Below are 20630 nucleotides of genomic sequence, written 5' to 3' on the forward strand. Positions count from 1 at the left end.
TGTACAATAAAATGTTATTTCATAACAGGGGTCAGACATCTTCCTTTTTCACCCGTAAATTAGGCCAAACGAAAACAGTCACGTTTGGGCCAAAATGGACCCCCCCCCAAGAAAGGGAACAAAACAAGAATGGTCGTTATCGCGAGACTACGTGTAACCGCGAGTTTTCCTGGCCACTTCCCGTGAATGTAACCGGCCATCTTGTGGCGCCGAGAGGAGAAGAGCACCAGATATGGCTGACTACAGCAGCGTGGCGCCTCCGTCCTCTAACAACGGCGCCGGAATGAACGACGCTTTTAAAGACGCTCTCCAGAGAGCACGACAGGTAAGAAGACCACGCAATCAAGTTGGTGTGTAAATATTGTCGAAGTCGTGGGCAAAAAGATGAGTTAATGCCGCTTTTTTTCTTGTCACGTAGGACAGCGCGGCGGCCTGTGCTAAGCTAACGACGATTAGCTTATGTCGCGCCACAAGGCACAACAGATGCGTTATAAAAGCGATCTAAGATGAATGTACACGTTTAATGAAATTAACATAATCTGTTCTTCTAAACACAAGCCGCGTGTGTGTTAATAACATCTACGATTATGGGTTAGTTTAAGTGGAAGTTCTCGCTTTCCTTTGTTGGCTCAGACTTCCGGACAGAAGTCGAGAAAAAAAACCCAGCAGCTAGTGAAGGCCGCAGCCAGAGCGAGCGAGCGAGCATCCACATCCCACACCAACAGCAGACACATAGTCTTGATATGTTTTATCTCTGTGTTTACTTTGTGTTTTCAGATCGCAGCGAAGATCGGTGGCGATGGCCCTGCGGCACCCCCGACTAACGAATTCGGCTACGGGGGCCAGAAAAGGCCCCTGGAGGACGCTGGTGGGTATTTTCCCATGCCTAACCTGAATATCGGTCAGTGGCTCAAATCGATTCAATGCAAGACTTGATAGTTAATGCTTGCCTGTGTGTTTTAGCTGCTACTAAATTGTATTTGCCTAGAAATGACAATGAATTCTACCGTGACATGTATTTGTTGATGTGCATTACTGTAGTCTAACATCGTGTATTTTACTCCTTCTAACCACATGGACAATTGTTTTGTGTTATTAATGTTTGCCATTTTAGCCAATGCAGTATGATAGATATTGCATGATTTGAGAGTTGTATTTTCACTATCTGTCCTCACAGCTGTTTCATATCAGTGCCTGGCAATGCAATATTTGGTAGCAAGATACAAGAGTTAAAGAGCTGAGGGGGGTGGGGGTTATACTTTCTAAGCAGGTTACATCATTATTGATTCCTGTTTCACTTTGTAAGAGCAGTCAAGTGTGAAGTATATGATGAGATATAAAAACGTGTGTGTACGCACAGTTTCAAGTTAATTGGGAAATGGTAATTACATTTAATACAACAATCCTGCAGTAAATCTGACATGCATGGGGCTGAAATGTTAAGTGAAACTTAATATTATTACACAGGACCACAAACTACAGGGTCTAAAAATATCAGTTTCAACAAAGACTAAGCATATAGTCAGGGAGGTATGATTTATTGTTTAATTGGACGGCATTGGCTTTAACAGGCAATTGAGGGTGTATTCCAGCTCTGTGTGTGGTGGCTATGCAGGCCTTTGTTCTTTGCCATAACCATTTACATTTCAGGCTGTACGCCCTTTACCAATTGAAAAACACTCTTAATGTAATGGTGGGTATAACGATAGATACTTATACTGGTTATTATGTCATGTTGTCACAGACCAACCAGAGACGAAGAAAGTGGCTACAAATGACGGTAAGTGACCTGATGACGTAGCTGTAGTTAGTTATGTATGTGGCTGTTGTGATGATTCCCAACCCAAAGTAATTGGCCCAAAAATTAGCATGAATTGGTACTGTGTTGCATGTGTTAAACTTAAATGTGTTGTATATTTGTTCCCCTAATGAGGTGTAAATTCTCATTTTTCAGCCTTTTCAGCAATGGCAGGAATGGGTGGTCCCTCAAGGTAGATACTTGAGCTATAGTTTTGTGAAAAATAGTCATTAGTCATTAATTACAAAGCATTGATTTAACAATGCTTTGTTCTGTTATTCTCAGGTCAATATCAGAGGAATTCAAGGTTCCAGATGGAATGGTCGGATTCAGTAAGTAGTTTTTAAACAATAGAAAGAGCTGTCTGGTGTTGTTGATATTGACTACTGGGATGTAACTCACCCTTTCTTATTCTAGTTATTGGAAGAGGAGGAGAACAAATATCACGTCTGCAGCAAGAGTCTGGATGTAAGATACAGATTGCGCCTGGTACGTTCAGATCCGTTCTAGATATTGTGGATTTATGTAATACGAGGAAAGTGTTGTTGTTGGGATGTTATTATTAACATCTATGTCTATGTGTTGTAGACAGTGGAGGAATGCCAGATAGGTCGGTGACATTAACAGGAGGACCGGAATCTATCCAGTAAGTTGACCTTTCCATTTAAAGGTCCTCTTTAGGGAAAATCTTAGTTTTAAAGTACTTTATTTCTTGGGTCCATGTTAGGGATTTCAGTCATGACGACAAATATTTCCCCCCTCAGGAATGCAAAGAGGCTACTAACAGAGATTGTTGATAAGGGGCGTCCAGCTCCAGCATTCAACCACAACGACGGCCCGGGAATGACTGTCCAGGAGATTATGGTCCCTGCCTCTAAAGCCGGACTTGTCATTGGGAAGGGTGGAGAAACCATCAAAAGCCTTCAGGTGAGTGTCCAGTTAGAGCTTGAGTAGTCGGGTGATGGTGTCGTTCAAACGCATTTGACAAAGACGCGCTCTGATTCTACCTTGCAGGAAAGAGCTGGTGTGAAGATGGTCATGATCCAAGACGGACCCCAAAACACAGGTGCTGACAAGCCACTCCGCATTTCAGGAGAGCCTTTTAAAGTTCAGGTGGGTCCTTGCTCGTGTGAGTGTTATACTGCCAATATTATGGAATTTCGAAACTTTTTTTACAATACGAGTTACCGCTGGTTTTTATTCATGGAACTAGTGGAGTAGTGCTCTAATTACACTCTTTTCTCCTCAGCAAGCCAAAGAGATGGTGATGGAGCTGATCAGAGATCAAGGCTTCAGGGAGCAGAGGGGCGAGTATGGTTCACGTGTTGGAGGAGGTGGGAACAGTGGAGGAGGAGGAGACCACGGTGGAGGAGGAGGAGACAGCTTAGATGTGAGTGTTTGTAATCAATTGTCTCATTTCTCAATTTGCAGCTGAGGGGTTGAATCGGTATCTGGACATTTTTGTTTTATTTGCTGTTATCATTTAGGTTCCTGTACCTCGGTTTGCAGTGGGAATTGTTATTGGCAGAAATGGAGAAATGATCAAGAAAATACAGAACGACACAGGCGTCAGGATTCAGTTTAAACCAGGTGAGTGATGAAGACTGCTCATACATGAGAGGAACTGAGTAACAACTATGGCCAAAAGCCAAGACATGTGTATGGTCAGTGATGAAACTAATGCACCACGCTGAGAAGCTGATGTATAACCCCAACCACAATTTGTCTGAGACTTGAACACAAGACTATAGCACTATGGTAGACAATGAAGTTAAATCCCAACAACATAAATTATGTATAGATAGTTTCTAACCACCATATTTTCTCTTCCAAGATGACGGCAGCACACCAGAAAGAATAGCACAGATCATGGGTCCCCCTGACCAAGCTCAGCACGCAGCCGAAATCATTTCCGACCTGCTGCGGAGTGTCCAGGCCGGCGGGCCTCCAGGGCATGGTGGTGGTGGTGGTGGTGGAGGAGGCGGAGGCGGCAGAGGTCGTGGTCGCGGGCAGGGCAACTGGAACATGGGCCCCCCTGGTGGCCTACAGGAGTTTACCTTCACTGTCCCAACCATGAAGACTGGCCTTATCATTGGAAAAGGCAAGTTAATAAGTTACGCTGAGTGCATAAATTGTATGTAAAAAAAAAGTAATTTACCACAACTGGTAAATGCACATTAAAACATGCTTGGCTTTTCACCAGTGGAAAGCCCCCTCCGTATTATTATACACACTATTGGTTGTTATTAATATTTATTTCTAAACTATTTAGGTGGTGAGACAATCAAGGGCATCAGCCAGCAGTCTGGAGCCCGGATCGAGCTGCAGAGGAATCCTCCACCCAACGCGGATCCCAATATCAAAATGTTCACAGTCCGGGGCTCCCCTCAACAAATCGACTACGCCAGGCAGCTAGTGGAGGAGAAAATTGGGGTGAGACACTTCAGAGTTCGATAATGTCCTCTTTTTTTTTTTTTTCATTATAAGCTTGTTGACTGACCAGGATCTGTTTCTTTGTTTTAAAGGGACCCGTCACACCAATGGGTGGCCCACACGGAGGTCCAGGTCCACACGGAGGTCCAGGTCCACATGGTCCTCCTGGACCACCTGGGCCCCCCGGGGCTCCCATGGGTCCATACAACCCTGGACCATACAACCAGGGACCTCCAGGTCCACAGTAAGTACAGCTGCCATTTGACATTAAAGATCAAGGATATTTTAGATACGGTGTGGAAAGTTAGTGGTTATTTATCTTTTCTTGAATCAGTGGTCCACCGGCACAGTACCAGCCTCAGGGATGGGGCAATGGCTACCCACACTGGCAACAGGGACAACCTGATCCAAGTGAGTCATCAGTTGACACACACTTCACTTAATGTTAATAACTCAGTTCAATATCAGTTTATATAATGAAAAGTGCCAACTTTATGTTCATACTGTTTATCGTAATCGTTGTTTTGTAACAACCTGTTTGCTTTGTTTAGATAAAGCAGCAGCTGATGCCAACGCAGCTGCGTGGGCAGCCTACTACGCTCAGTACAGCCAGCAGCCGCAGGCTCCCATGACCCCGACAAGTGGAGCTCCTGGCACCACTCAATCCAACGGCCAAGGTGACTGAAGTGTTTCTCGATTAGCGGTATATGTGCACGCAGATGGAGACGCAGAGGCAGTTGAGGCGAGAGTAGAGCAGTGTAGACTTCAAGCTTTACTTTAGAGTTCTGTGCTCACATCCTGGTGTCACACAGGAAACAAGTTGGTTTGGTTCCACATTTTGCAGAGCATCTGCAATTAAACATTACCCTAGGCACAGCAAAGTTTTCCTCCACCATCTTTAATCTGACAGACCCAACCCAGGCAGGTGGAGGACAAACTGCGGGGGAAAATTAACTAATTACAAGTTACCGTTTTTTTTAACAGGTGACCCACAGGCTGCAGGTCAGAGTGGACAGGCAGATTACTCCGAGGCCTGGGAGGAATATTACAAGAAAACGGGTATACGAACATAGTTTCAGTGTACACCTATTAACACAAGACAGTTTCAACAGCGGCGGGGCGTTCTATCAGCTTTTTCAGGCCTGGGTATTTGACAGTACTGCTGGCCTGCTGTGGGGTGTTTCCAGTGTGCCTCCACTTGGTTTGACATTTGATGCCTGTGCTGTTTAGACTGCAACACTTGACTATCTACAGGACTGAGCTGTCGACACAGAACCACCTTTTTATGAGCTTAGTGTAGCTTATTTTCAAGACTAAATTAGGGTTTTATCAGCTCTGATGCTAGGGCTTTTCCATGTGCCATGACTGTCACTGCTACGGAACTAAGTAATGATGTTTGATTGATTTGTTGCTCATGGATATAAGCCATGTAGGATACAATTTTTGATTATTATTTTTTACATTTTGATGCATTGACACATTTTCCCTTGTCTTTGCAGGTCAACAGAGTCAACAACCTCAGGACTACACAAAAGCCTGGGAGGAGTATTATAAGAAACAAGGTTGGTACTCCTGTTAGCTGAAATCAAACAGATCACACTTACCTCATTGACTATTTTACTTTACTGTAAAGTTTTAATTTAAACTTTGTTTGTGCAACTACCAGATGCATGAAATTAAAATGAAGGTGGTGTAAACATTGAACTCTACATTGTTTGTGCATTTGTTAGTTAAGAAAGCTCACATGAGACACATTTTGTGTGTGCACTAAACTGTTTAGGAGTCAAGTGTGATCCTGGTCTTTTATAGAGATGTTTATATATAGAAATGAAGAAACTGTGATTCGCTCTTTCCAGTCAAACTAGATAAACAAGTTAGTCACGTCAGATTTGGCCTCTAGCTCTGAGATGAATGTATTCAATGTTGATGGGTGGCTGTGTTCCTAGCAGCCCTCTGCAGTTGAGTGGCTGCTCTCTCAGCTGCCCAAGAGAAAGGCAGAGGTTTTCTGTCCCGCCACCCAAAGAAAGTGGTGGTGGGTTCGTTCACCTTCTTACATAAGACTTGTAACTGTGATGTAAATGTGTTCGTGGTATCAGGATGCATGCGGTTCCAATAGTTTGGTCTTAATTTACCTTTTCAGGTCAAGCAGCCCCTCAGGCCACAGCAGCAGCAGCTGCTGCCTCCCAGCCTGGCGGCCAGCCAGACTACAGCGCTGCCTGGGCAGAGTACTACCGCCAGCAGGCTGCTTACTACGGCACAGCCAACCCTCAGGCGATGGGTGCAGCACCACAAGCCCCTCAGGTACACCCCGATAAGAATCTGCCCTGCACATCCTCTGAATACTCAATTATTTTGTGCCTTAACCGTCTTCCTTCCTCAGGTTTTACAGGACTCCAGTGACTGAAGCAGCTTCACACACTTAACCAAAACAATTTCCTCCCTAAAAAAAGGTTTTTAGCTTTTTGTTTTGGAAAGCTGAGTCTACTGTTTCCGCTGTTAACATGCAATGTATCTTCTATGTATTTCTTCTGCACAGGGCCAGTAATGTGAAGTGGACATAAAGTAAATGCTACATTGTCGAAACAAAATCCTTTGTTAAATGTTTGGATGCAGACGCCTTGATGAAGATCTTAAATTTCCTTGGTTTGAAAGTGTTTCACATAGATGGCAGATTACCCGGCGAACACGTCCTCCTTTTTTTTGTTTTTTCTTGTAAATGCTTTGTTTTTAGTGAGGTAATATACATATGGTCATTCCAGCCCTGTATCTACATTAAATGTGGTTAGAACTCATGTTTATTAAACTGTAGACATTACCATGTAAATCATCTCAGTTTTTAAATGCTATTGCCTGTTGTGTTTTTGCAATAAAACAAACTGAAACCTCCTGTGTTGGTAAGTTGAGGTGGTTTTAAACCAAAAGGGTTAAGAGGAATTTCTGTATGTTTTTGTTTTACGGGGGAAAAGTAAAAAAAAAAAAAAAACACAGGCCATGTGGGTTTAATTGTCCAAAACTGGTTAACTCAAAGTTGTGCTGTCCTGTCTCTCTCCAACTGTCTATAAGGCTTTTAGATATGTTTTGTGCGTGCAATGATCCCGAGTGATTCAGACAAACAAACGTCCTTGTTGATAGACATTTATTTAAACTTCTGTTTCCTGACTTTGCTCTCTGACTTCAGCCGTAGACAGATGTTTGTTCATAAGAAAGTCGACTGGTATATATGTACCGTAATTCATGCATTAACTGCGTTGCTGCGGTACGCCTCTTAATTTTGTCTGGTTTGCTGACATTGTTGCGTTAGTATGCATTGTATATTGCCTTGATATAGACACTTCCTCCTCCACAGGCAAGTTTAGAAAAGCGGTAAGCACGTATTTTTCTAACATGTTCCTCAGAAACGTGGTTGCAAGAAATGCTGCATATTTTTAGTGTTATATATATATATATTTTTTTGTGCTGTTCTTTTTCCAGGACAGTCAGGTAAATTGTCATTGTATCGAATGCATTGAAAAGTTTGTCTTGCCCATTTCAAAGTGCAAACTAACTCACATGTATAAATTTGTGTTTTAAAAAAAAAAAATGTTTTTTTAATATAAAAACATTGCAAAAATCGTTTTGCTGTCCCCATTCTGTTAGTGTTTATCCAATATAAGAACATAGATCTTGTAGGGTCGGGGGTGGCTAAGCAGTCTTCATCCATCAGTTGAGCCCTCCTATACTGTAAGTACAAAACTGTGACTGACTTTGAGAGAATCGTCTTTTTTGATGCTTTATAAACTGCAAAAGATGTAGTATTTGTCAAATTTTGCCATTTTCCCTTGGTCTCTTGGTAAGTATGAAATGTTCTGAGGAGAGGAATAGTACTTTGGATTCTTGTACCACATGTTTCTGAGACATATTTGCCCGTGTTTGACCCCACAACATTCAGATTTTGAATCTTTACCGTCTGATTCTTTGTAGCTTGTTAGAATATTTGTGTTGGTAGCATTTCAGTGCCAGTTGGATTTCTGAACTGGGGGTTTGAATGTGAGCACTTCTTGGTAGGAACTGTTTTAAGGATGCCCATGTGGTTATTTGCGTTTTGAATACCTGATCTGCTAAGTGCCATTATCTAGTTGACTGTCATGTTTTTTTGAAATGCCATTTATTGCAACATATTGCTTAGAAAAGCCCTACTGCATAACTCAAGTGTAGCATGCTTAGGTTTCTGCTATTACTTGAATGTCCTATATGAGCATGTGGAATGGTAGTAGTGGAAGTGCTTCTGACTTCAGTATTGATTATGACATTTTTATCAATGAGCACTGTTGTGAAAGGCTGTTAATTTTAAGCATTGTTCACTGATGGCAAACAGTGCAATATATCTGATCTTTGCAGTGTCGTCCCAGACCTTGCACCTTAGGTTCTGCTGCAATAACACAGGTAAGCGAAACCTAAGGAAAACAGTGTTTCTTCTGTCTAGTGACATGACCAATTTACATGCAAAGAAATGCATACCTGTGTCTTTAACATGCCTCAATGCATTTATGCTTAGTTGTGAAGAAATGTCCAGGATTTATCTAGTGTGAACAGCCCTTTTAAGATGATCTGCTTTCATGAATGAACTGCATGATATAAGCTGTATGACTTTTGTTAAATGAAGTTTGACTTTTCAAAAAAGGGACTTTACCCAGAAAGTTGTTGCATAGGCTCACAGGAAATGTTGTCGTATGTGCTTAATATTTGATAGCCTTATTGTTTCATCCGGGTAAGTCTGACAGTGTGTCGATGCTTTAGATAATTATGTCGCTGGTACATCAACACTACATGCCGCGCAAACCTGTAGCCAGAAGTTAGCAATGTGCTCAACCGCTAGATCCCACTTTGAAATACATGATCTTTTTTTTTACAATTTTATAATCTGTCGTGGTGTGAATCTGCCTTGAAGTGCAGTGCAAATCTCCTATTGAAACGCTGCTGCCTTCACTTCTTGCTCACAGTGTTGGAGGACGCTGCGAGCTTAGGTCTTAGAATCAGGCGCTGTCGTAGTTTGTCCCAAAACGAGGAATCCTTTGAGTCAATCCCCACTGCTGAACGTAGACCGTTCAAGAGCTCCAGTCATAAGGTAAAGCAGCAACGCAATGACATTTAAATTCTGTGATTGCAAAGTGTTGGTCAGATAAATGTTTTTCAGCTCGGATTAACTGTTTTCTAAAATCCATGATGCCATAGTGAGTTGTATGATGGTTTCTTCTGCCGCTTGAATTCATTCAATAACCTTTAGTCCATAGCAATGTTCTTTAGAAAGTTGGATGAGGACAGGAAGTGATATACTTTAAATAACATGCACTGTTTTTATTGGCAGTAAAAATTGAGGGGGGGGGGTTGTCAGTTTAAAATCACTTTTCGCTGTTGTTTAAAGGGTCACTGTTTGTTTTGAGGCTGTTCTTTCTGTACATGTGAGATGCTCAGTGTTTCAACACAGAGTTCGTGGGGGTGTAGAAGACAAAACAAGGAGCATGTCTTAGAGGTAAACAAAAGGTTTCATGTGTTTGTGTATATTATCAAATATATTGTTTTTTTTGCTTAATGAATCAACTGATATGACTTTTGAAATGTTGCTATGTTCATTAAAGTTGTAACAAATGAACTGGCCTCATTCACTTTTATTTTACATTGTGGCGAAAAGCAGAAGTTAATATAGGACTTAAAAGGAAAGATACAACAAACCAGTACTTAATTGCTTTATTTAAAATGAAACTAATTGTGAACCCTGAATTTTTTTTGTCTTCCCTCTGTTGACAACCATCTTAGTCACATTTGGCTGAGAAGACTCGTCATAATGCAATTACAATCAAAGAAAAGTGGACACATCCTGTTTAATGAGGCTCTTGCAGTCAGTTAGATTTATCACTGTAGTTCGACAAAGTAGCAACCAACAATTCTCAATCATTTATACGGCACAAGTTATTGGAACCCATGGTGAAGTTCAAAACAGTGTTTAAAACAAGACAACCAACAAATATACCCATACAAGAAGCCTGGAGCCAGCGAGTTGATACAGATGAAACAGGAAACATGTCTATGGAAACTGACGAATTTCAAACCTAAAAAGACTCGATGAACTTGATGACGGACTGTTGGAGCCTCAAATTAGGAGGCATGACCAGTAACTCATTAAAAAAAAAAAACTACATATGTGGGTGATTTAAGATGAAGCGATCTTTCAAAGTGGAAAATACTGCAAATAACAAATGTCCATGTCGATCACTTCTCAAATATGTATAGTATTTTTGGAACATGAACTCTAACGGCAGGTTTATTCCTGCAGTAACAGTTGCTCTAAGCTTTTAAATTATGCATGTTCTGTACATGGCAGTGACTGATCTGCAGAGCAGACGATAATATTTTATTTTTAAGACTTATATTCAGTGATGAAGACTAGGCTTGAATAGTAAGGCTTCTTGCATGTAAGAGTGTTGTTGAACAGCTGAAGGATTATATCATGGGGATGTATACTCTTTCATATGCTGTAGCTGACGGTATGATGGGATTAAAGGCCTTGCAGGCTGCATAAACCAGGCTTTATTTAAATATTGCGTGAAGGTTTGTGAATCCTGGTGCAAAAAAAACAGCTTTTAAGTAACAACGTTTAATGCCAACACATTTGACATGTATTACACCTCGTGCCTTTGATCAATGATTTCCCTGTGTAGCGTATGCTTGAAACAAAGTGTATTTAATGGTTTCGCATTGTTGATGTTCAGTAGGATGTTGAAATGTATCTAATAAACCTACGATATACTTTAAAATACTACACTGGCATTCCTACTACTGTTTGTTTAAAGCTTATCACAAATACATACAGGCACAACTACAGCTTCTAAAAAATAAATCTTGAAACTTTATAATAAAATAAATACTAAAATATCCTTTCTCTCCACACAAATTGCGCTTAATAGCAATACAAACAAATTTCACAGCGGAATATTTACTTCAAGATAATTACTGTAAAATGTCTCACGGCAGGTTTAAATATTATGATATTTTAAACCCAATGTGCACTGCCATAGCACAGTGAAACAGGGCTGAGGAGATAATGATCACATGTGAAGGCAAGGCAGCTGGTACAATGTATCAACATGTCCTCAAACGGCGCAACGAGAGCACAATGGGAGATGTGATGAGCCGGTGTCGGAGCAAGGTGAAGTAGTGTTCTACATTTAAGTCCTTGAATGAGCAGTTTTGTGGAAAATAATGTCTTAACAGTTGGTGCGAACTCACCCAAGAATAAAAGTTCTCCGTGTGTGGTGCTGTGATGACCCGGGTCTCTCCGGCTGCAAGATCCCCGCCTCTCATTGCACTCGAGCCTCCAGAAGGCCGCTGGGCACCAGCTGCACCTGCGGGGAGCTGCAGCCGTTGACTTGCCGCAGGGGGTCGGCTCCCAGGTAGGCCACCAGCAGTTCGGAGCGTCGGTGCAGCAGGTGGAGCATGTCCTCCGCTAGACTCTCCACAGAAGAGTAACGCACTTTGTCCAGGTCAAAAACGTCCTTTAGGAAGTACAAGACCTGATCCTGAGGGGAAAGGAAGAAGCTTTTAGAACGGCTGTTTAAGGGATACTGATACGTCGCAGACACAAGGCTTTTGGACCATATACTTGGTACAGATATCAAGCAGGCTGGTTCTGTCTGGGTTTTATAAAAACTAAAATAAAGGTTAAAAAAATGCCTCTGTAGCAGTTCTCTCCCTTATATCTGGACTTTTTTGTACTACTTCTCAATCACTATTAATTACATCACACCACCTTTACCATGTTATTTTGCATTTAATTGCTCTTGTACAATACAGATTCGTATTTATTTTTTTACCACCGGAGATCAATAAAAGGCGTATCTTATCTCATTTTTTGGAATATGTAAAAAATCAGGTCAAAGCCAGGTATATGAAAAATACTATTTGTATTGCTGGGACAATTTCAGATCTCCTTGGTATTCTTTAAGAAACGTGTCATGTCCTTCCCTCAAGAGTACGTAGTTTATCGGTATCTACTGTATGCTGACCAGTTTCTCTGTGTTCTCAATGTTTGGATGTGCTGCAATGTTGAATTATGGCACACAATCAGTTTTCCAATCAAATAAACCATTTAAATATCAGACTACTTTTTTAGGTAAACTAAAATTAGCGTGTCCCTATTTTGGGTACAATGAAACTTAAGATGGTAGAAAGCAACAGAAGTAAAGGTCCTATTTAAAGAAGGATACTGGCAGAAATCGTGTCACTATCAGACCGACCTTGAAGAAGCAGCAGAAGTCGTGCAGGGAGCTCTTGGGCCCCAGGAAGCCCCAGGCCAGGACGGGGCTGATCTGTTCACACACGGCGTAGAAATGAGCGATGAAGCCGTCAGACACCTGAGACAAAGAGGAGCGGTTACTGAAAGGCTGGGATTGTGGAACCAAACAAAAGCAACTAATAAGCATAGTAGTGATTTTGATTGTCTGTCATAAACAAAATGCAGGAACTGATGTCAACGAGGCAACTGTTGTTTCCAGCCCAAAAGTTGGACCTTTACCTTCATGTGCTGTCTCCTCTGCTTCATCACTGACCAACAGCTGGATGCCACCGCCTGTGAAATACATGCAGATTAAATCACATTAGTCATTCAATTAAATGCATTAAAAAAAGAAATGATACAAGAAACGACAAAGTATCTCAGAAAAATGTCTGCCTATTATTATTAACCTCTAGATTTATAATTGTCAAACTGACATCACTGTGTATATGCACATACACAATTCTGGTCTGGAAGTATTACGGTAACTATAAATGTCTACTTCCGTTTACAGAATTGTAGTTTAATATCTGTCCGACATGTCTGATGTCTGTTCCTGCGTTTACGAACCGTCTCCTTGAAGGACGTGTTGAGCCAGCGGTTGTTGATCACGTTCTGAATGGAGACGGGTGGATTCTCCAGGTCCTCAAATGAGTCCATTAGGATGAAGTCCAGCACAATGTCATAGAAGTTTAAGTGCTTCACCTGGTGAGAGTTACAGCGTGAGATTGACAGCCGAAGTCAGACATTATTTTGAAGAGGAGTTTAATAATTTGGTAAAGCGGCCCTCGTACCCCTCGGGTGGCCAGCTCCACCTCGGTGTTTTCCCAGTGCTCCGTGTGCTCCAGGAAGGAAATCATCTCCTCAAACACTTCCTCGAATCTGTTTGGGCTCTGGAAACCAACACGATAACATTTAGGCATGGAAAAAAAATGTCTTTGAAGATCTAATCATTCATTAATTGTGGCTTCAGTTTCACCTTCTGTGCTTTCACAATAATGGAAGACAGTATTTTCTTTCCCGTGTCGGCAAGAAACATCCGGGTCGTTCTCTCGCACAAAATGAGCTGGAAAAAATAAAAAGTCTTGTTGTTGCTTAAAATGGAGGCAGCAGAAGATAAACATGTAATTCTACGCAAAGTTAACACATATTTTCTTCAGTAAGGTAGCTCAATATTATGAATGTAAAATGTTATTCCTTCTTTATCCACATGAATGTTACTTGTGTTTGTGTATTCAGTCAAATTATTATGACTTTCCCTCTATTCATGTTATCATGATGTATTTTAGTTCATACAGCTATAATGTACCTGACATGCCTGCCGCACACAGTGCAACTTGGCCAGGAAATCGATGTCCCCGAGACACTCGAGCATCTCAGTCCTGACGATGAAAATCAAGAGAGAGACCAGATTAAAATGTTGGCAGACAAAGCAACGAACTCTACGGAGCGTTTTTCAGGTTTGTGTGTTGTGATAAATGTATTTATTTATTTACTTACCGCAGCACCCTGCAGGAGATCTTTCCATCCTCGGCCATCTGCAGGGCCTCTTCGTAGAAAAGATGATGACCCAGAGCGAAGACGCTCCTCAGCTCCCGGTGCTCCGTCAGCTGAGACAAAAGAAAAGAAAAGTAGAAAACGTGATTATGGAGGAAATAATGACCATTTTAATCCCATTACTCCTTTTGAATAATGCAGTAGGTCCAGATCCTACAGACAAGACGTTATATGAATACTACATTCATTCCCGTTATCTTGAGCTGTACATAACTCTGCTTGGTAAAATCTTTGTCCGTTTGTCTGCTAAATAATGTTAGTGATGGGGAATCAACCACATATGCTTTAGTCTTTGACTTGTTTTAGAGCGGAAATGTAATAAGTTTATTTTTTTTATTTTTTGGGTCTGCTTTGCCCCCAAATGTAAAATGTTTATTTATTTAATTTATTTTGGGTCTGCTTCGCTCCCAACTCCACTAAAATGTGGAAAACATATCAGCTAAAATATAAAACAAGTCAAAGTGTATTTTTCATGCCTCCATTGCATTTATTTATTTGAATGTGTTAAATTCATTAATTTATTTGTGATCCAATTGAACTGTTAAAACAGGCGTGTGGTAAAACCTTTGAAATTGTCATCTGTAAATTCAAAACCTGACTAAATGTAATAAGTGAAGCTGCTTATAAAGTTGTACTCTAATCAAGGTAACTGGTGCTGAACATTGGGGTCATCTTGGTCTCGAAGGCTGAGCCTAAAGTCTCCATTCCCACCTAAAACAAATGCAGGTTGTCCTGGAACAGTGTTACTTCTTCACTCACGTCTGATCTTTGTGCTTTCCCCATTATTTGTTCATAAATTGTGCCGTTTTCCAGACGAGTCCGTGATCTCTCCATGTTGTAAAGTGAAAACAGCTGCAGAGCAACAGCGAGCTGTATGTTGTTTACTGAAGAATGTTGAAGGTCTATTTATAAACACGAGTGACCCAGTTTAGCTGCTCTGGCTTCACCCGCTGATATGTGGTCTGCAAGTGGTGAAACAGGTTTGAGGGTACAAACACCTTCACTTAAAGACAAATTTACTTCACTGCAAGGTGTCGGCCCAAGAACATTTAGCAGCTATTTACATCCAATTGCTGTTCATGTTGATGCTCAATTCTGGTGGAGATATACAGCATTTCCAGCTTTCCGCATATGGGGAGATGAGGGTCTCTACCTGAATGTTTCAAAGATTGTAATCTGTATTTCTAAACGACCAGTTTATTTTCTACTTTGTGGGTACAGAGCAGCGGATACACAGCTCGAGCCCCCACGGTGACTTAAGGAGATCAGCAGAGTGCAGTAAACACAGGGTGGTGAATTTACAGGAGAAGATCAAAGCTATTTGAATCAAATTCCTGCTGCAAACTGGTTCAACTCTTGATGCTTCAGTTTTACCAGTTTGACATAAAGACGTTAGTTTGTTTCTGACCGGAAGTATGTACCGTAGTCAAGGAAATGCATGAAGGGTTGTTGGTTAGTTGCATCTAACAGTCCGTGCTGTAGCGTCCGTTCGTCACCCATCTAGTCTCCCTTTTTTGTGATTATTATTGCCACCAAAATTGGACTATGCTTTGCGGTTTGAGAGGTCTTCAGTAGAACAAAATGACGACAGATAAAAAAATAAAAAAAATTAAAAAAAAGGCAGTCGAGCATATAAAGAGTTCTTTAGCTGCAAGTAAGATGACCAATACATTATTTTTGCATTCATCACTCGTGGTCATTTAGAAAAGGATGCAAGAGTTCCTCTCACCTCTGCAGCAGACACAAAGGAGTCAGTGGAGGCGATGCTGATGCTGTCTCTCAGACAGGCGTTGTCCAGCTCCTCTCTGGCCAAAACATCTGTCATTTTATCTGTGATGGAGAATACTCAATGTAATATGTTGCGGAATACCGAATTGATCGTGGAAATTACATAACGTCATATGACTGACTCACCCTGGCTGTTGCTGTGGGACAAGGGCTCTGACGTGCACAACACTCCCTCAAACTCCTCCTGGAGGCTATACGCCCTCTGCAGCAGAGACTTCAGCCTGTGCATGAACTCTGCACTGATGACGTCCTGAACACAAAAACAGAAATGTTATCGAAAAATGGTTCACAGAACCAAAAGCCCATCTTAAGAAAAGGAATGAATTAACTACATGAAATATTACTCAAACAAACAAGCCATTCAAACTTCAGGCATCTGGTTCAATGTTTGAAAAATGGAGAAAGTTTATGATATATTTCCCTCCAAGTATCTCTTTTAGTTGTTTCTTGATTATTATTGAAAAAAAAAAAAAAACACTGTTATTCAAACATTTTAACAGCAGCGTCTGGCTAACCCCTTCCCCTCCACATCTTATTAAGTGGGGCATTGCACTAGATTAAATGTGTTGACTTGGTGTTTATTATGGGTATGTGGTAAATCTACCCCACTGAAAACAAATAGATATCTTTAAATGATCATCTGTGTGTTCACCTCCATGCTCTGCTCAGTGATGGCGTCGCATGCTCCCATTTTGAAGGATGCACAACTGATGTCGTCCTCGCTCTGCTGGCTCCTGAATGTCAACGCTTCCTCCCACCGCCGTAGAGCCTCTTCAAATAAATCCATCCCTGCAAACACAACCACAGATGAACTCAAGAGTCCCATATGCTCCATTTCTAAACAAGGCAACACACCAAATGAAATTACTATTTGACAACTTCCATCCTTTCAACTTATTTATTATGTGGTCCAGTCTCCTTATTACAAACACAATGAGGGGACGTAGTGCGTGCACGTTTCGTTACCCATGAGGTACAGGTTTTCAGGTGTGGTGACGGGTAAGTTGACAACACTGCAGATATCCGCTTCCCCCCCTTTGTCCCAGCAGGTGGATACATTTGCACAGGTGCTGCTGCTGGAGGAGTTCATGCTTTTTACCTGCAAACACAGCGCAGAAGAACAGTTACATTTCAAAGAGTGGAAGCAGCACATACACAATGCAGGCCAACCCTACCGGCATCTTAGTTGTTTTATTTGACTTATTCGAGCCGGAAATGCAGTGGAGCGTTTTCAAAAAGAATTATTCCAAGAGATTAATATTTGAATACTTCCAGGTGTGAATGTTTCTCTGGTTAGTAGAGCAAAGCTGTGGTGAAAATGACATCTGCAGATATTTCTTATTTACTGCCAGTCACATGTACAAGTTTTCTGGTTCACACTGGACGGTCTTATCAAATCAAGCCCACCTATACAGCATATACCAAATAATAAATGCTGTTTGACCGCCTGGTTAATTCATCGCTAAGCTTGAAATCTACAGATGCCCTCACATCAAGTGTGCTTGACTTTTGTAACAATGGAATTATTTACATGCATGAACTACAACAGGTGCTGTACAGGTACAAGTAGGCGGGATCGCATCCTTCTTTAACTGTATAGTATTCTTCTGTTTGTTTCTTAAAAAATGCTCCTCATTATTGCATTGCGCTTCTGTACTTTACATCTCAAGATAACACATTTTAAAAGTATGTCTTTGTCTCACCGAGGCCAGGCTCAGCAGAGACCCGGACAGTTTTCTGTAGTCTCCTGCATTGAGGAGCAGACCAGAGCTAAAGCCATTCTTGGAGTTGAGGGAGAGTGTGATATTTCGACCGGTGTTATCTGGGTCGATAAAATCAGAATACAGTGAACAGGATTACACAACAGAGAAACCACAATTTGATAAGAGTGAAACAGCCTTTTTCTGGGAATTTTTCCCGTTGTTACTAATCTGTCTGAATCACTTTCATCCATTTAAAATAAGTGACTTCCTGACTCACCTGCTTTGTGTGTTTGTAAAAATAGTTTCCAGCGCAGACCATTTTTTTAAAGAGCCAAATTCATAAGCAGATGTTTCACACAAGCAGAAAGATAATTGTTGTCAGTTTAAACCTGTATTAACTTAGTCCATATGTGAAGCTGGCAAAAGTAAAAACAAACAAACAACAAAACATCTATTTAATCATTTTTCTTAAAAATATCTTGCCCTGGTCAACTGTTCATTTGACTCCATTCAAATCCGCATTTCTGTTAATTTCTCTTGGAAACTCTTCCGTGAAATCAAGGTAAATCATTCACCTGGAGCTTTCTGTTTACAGTTCAAGGGAACACGGGAGCAGCCCAACACGTCAATCTGATTGCATCACAAACCCGCAACTGGGCTAACGTACTTAATGGAGCTCCCAGGTCAGTGAGCTGCTGGTTGAAAGGAAGTTTTACCGTTTTCTGCTGAGTCCGGGGAGATAATCTCAAAGCCAGCCTGCTCCCACTGAGTCTTCTTTCTTCCCTTCCTCCGCTGGAAGCGGCGAGCGAGGAAGAGGAGCGAGACGGCACCAAAGGCCGTGGCTGCCACCAACTTCTTGGTGCCTGTGCTGACACTCACCTGGAGGAGAGGGAGAAACAATTGTAGTTTATGCATCTGAAAAAGAAGCCCAAGCATCAGATTTGATTTTGGAGGCAAAGTAGCTATACATAAATAAGACTGTTGCAGTATACTGTACCACAGAGTATCCAATGAATACCAGAGGTCAGCCACAATAAATTCCATGGATTTATCCTTGAAATTTTGTAACGGAGATTGTCAGATAATGTCAAGTGCAACACTTGAAAGAATAAATGTCCGTTCCGATGAGAGTTCATCTGAGGATACATAACTCTACGGATGACATAACAGTCAGCGCTGTGAATCAGCTACCAGCCTGTCATCCAGACTTTAAAGAATGATTTTCAGATAGCGGATACCCCCCCGCGTCTCTCTATAGATAGAAACACTAAAAGACGAGAGAGATTATCCACACTGACATAGTTGCTGCACCATCCCAACAACTGAAGATAACATAAACAGAGTTTAGAGCTATGACAACTGACATAATATTGAAAGTGAACGGGATGATTAAAGTGCTGCTACAGGCATGCAGTTGTTTCAATGCCATTTCTGTGACCCTCACATGTCAGACGTGCGCCTATAAGATTCTAAATGATATCAGATCTGTCTCTCACTCACTCACTCACTCACTCACACACTCCTCATTATAAGCCATTCCAATGTGTACTTTACTCGTGTACTTGATAAGTACAAATAGCATTAGCATGTAAAGTAGTGTCATGTGCATAAAGTGCCCAACATTAATGGGTTTACAAGACTCAAGGATATAGCGACAGTGGTCAAACATGTGATTACATAAAAAAAAATTACAAATTATGTTAGCGCTCAGTCTTAAACAAAATATAATGCCTTCTCTCCAAAGCTTGGCAAATATTTAAGAAATTCTGCTACAAAAACAAATTCCCTTTCTAAAGCCCAACTCAAGTTTTTCCATTGTCATCCAGCCAAAAGAAATCAACAGAAATGGAGGTAATTCTACTGAGAAGTACGACCTTATGTCCTCGTAGACAGGACATCTTAACAAAAAGTGAATCCCATTCTCAAATTCACTAAGCTTACAAAAGAAACAAAGTCTGCCCTCATCTACAATTACAAGTATGCATTTTAAAAAATTGCCCTTAAAAGACATTTAAATTAGCCTCCACTTCGGTTGAACTTATGTTTGACATTACAATGAACTGCCTCACATTTCTGAGCTACAACTAAGTGTTCTAGCTAATTGAAAAAATTAGACTCAAGAACATGAAAGGTAAATTAATGAGACATTTTTTGATGCAGTTTAGTCTCATATTTTGGGAAATGTCATGTTAAGTTTAATGGTACTCTCTGTATTTCTTCTGAATAAGTTGTACAAGGAACTGATTAAAAAAAGAGTAAATAATGCTATTTTTTTGCTATACTAATGTATTTTGGTTCAAATATTTATAGTAAGTTATAGTAGACTAAAGCAATCAAATAAATAATATTAAACAAATTAAGAACCTGGCAAAGTGGAATTGAACCCTCAACAACCTAGCCTCTCATGACATAGATATAGAAACAGTGAGAAGAAATTAAAAAAAAAAGCAGTTGACAAACTCCCTCCACTTTCAAACACACCCTCACCTGAGCCAGAGAGCCGTACACGGACAGAGGTAGGTCGACCATGCGCAGGGCAGCCGCCTTGATGGACAGCTGGGAGCTTGTGAGGGTCTCATGTGTCATTGTGGCGATCTATCCATCACTTGGCAACTCTCTTATCCTCATCACCATTCTGCTGGAGCTGCGGGAGACGACACGCAAGGATTTAACCTTGGAGGCTCAGGAGGGGATATAATGACATTATTACATGAAGCCTCTCCCTAAAGTACATGCAAGTAGTAATGCTTGCCTAACCCAAGGAGAGAAGGGTGAATAAACCACTTATACATTCCAAAACATTATTCATATTTACTTGCATGAAAGCTATCATGAAATAACTGAGTCAACCACTGATCTAAACTTTAGGATTAGCAGCACACCCAACAAAGATATTTAAAACTATATCTTATCTACAGTATGAACACACCTGAATAATGTGACTTTCTTTGAGTGCATAAGGAAATCAGAGGGTTTAACTTTCTATAAAAACATAGTATTGCTTGATCGATAAAGTCTCTCAGGATTCCATCATCTAAGCCGC

At 41.0% G+C, this 20630-nt stretch overlaps 2 protein-coding genes across 6 annotated transcripts; one reads left to right on the forward strand and one right to left on the reverse strand.

The window, feature by feature from the left end:
* The first annotated feature begins 225 nt into the window (after positions 1-225).
* Positions 226-7118, forward strand: fubp1 (far upstream element (FUSE) binding protein 1). Of its 5 annotated transcripts, none has more exons than XM_079222552.1 (20): positions 226-325; positions 778-901; positions 1745-1780; positions 1955-1991; positions 2084-2130; positions 2216-2287; positions 2387-2444; positions 2563-2725; positions 2813-2911; positions 3048-3188; positions 3286-3388; positions 3633-3899; positions 4071-4231; positions 4324-4475; positions 4566-4642; positions 4783-4908; positions 5216-5290; positions 5731-5793; positions 6372-6532; positions 6612-7118. In XM_079222552.1, the coding sequence occupies exons 1-20, from the start codon at positions 233-235 to the stop codon at positions 6633-6635; spliced, it is 2079 nt and encodes a 692-aa protein (XP_079078678.1). In that variant the 5' UTR covers positions 226-232; the 3' UTR covers positions 6636-7118. The 5 variants fall into 5 exon arrangements, with proteins under 5 accessions (XP_079078678.1, XP_079078679.1, XP_079078680.1 ...); XM_079222553.1 differs by having other exon boundaries at positions 6768-7118; XM_079222554.1 differs by having other exon boundaries at positions 778-868.
* A 4447-nt stretch (positions 7119-11565) lies between these two features.
* miga1 (mitoguardin 1) lies at positions 11566-20173 on the reverse strand (the record flags this gene model as incomplete). The annotated part of the gene is made up of 15 exons (XM_079221377.1): positions 11566-11784; positions 12502-12618; positions 12780-12833; positions 13110-13244; positions 13334-13432; positions 13519-13605; positions 13849-13921; positions 14040-14149; positions 15826-15926; positions 16011-16134; positions 16537-16673; positions 16851-16983; positions 17588-17706; positions 18304-18466; positions 20075-20173. The coding sequence occupies 15 exons, from the start codon at positions 20171-20173 to the stop codon at positions 11566-11568; spliced, it is 1770 nt and encodes a 589-aa protein (XP_079077503.1).
* Between the last annotated feature and the right edge of the window lie 457 nt (positions 20174-20630).

This window comes from Taurulus bubalis, assembly GCF_910589615.1.
Source record: "Taurulus bubalis genome assembly, chromosome: 1".
Lineage (NCBI taxonomy): Eukaryota > Metazoa > Chordata > Actinopteri > Perciformes > Cottidae > Taurulus > Taurulus bubalis.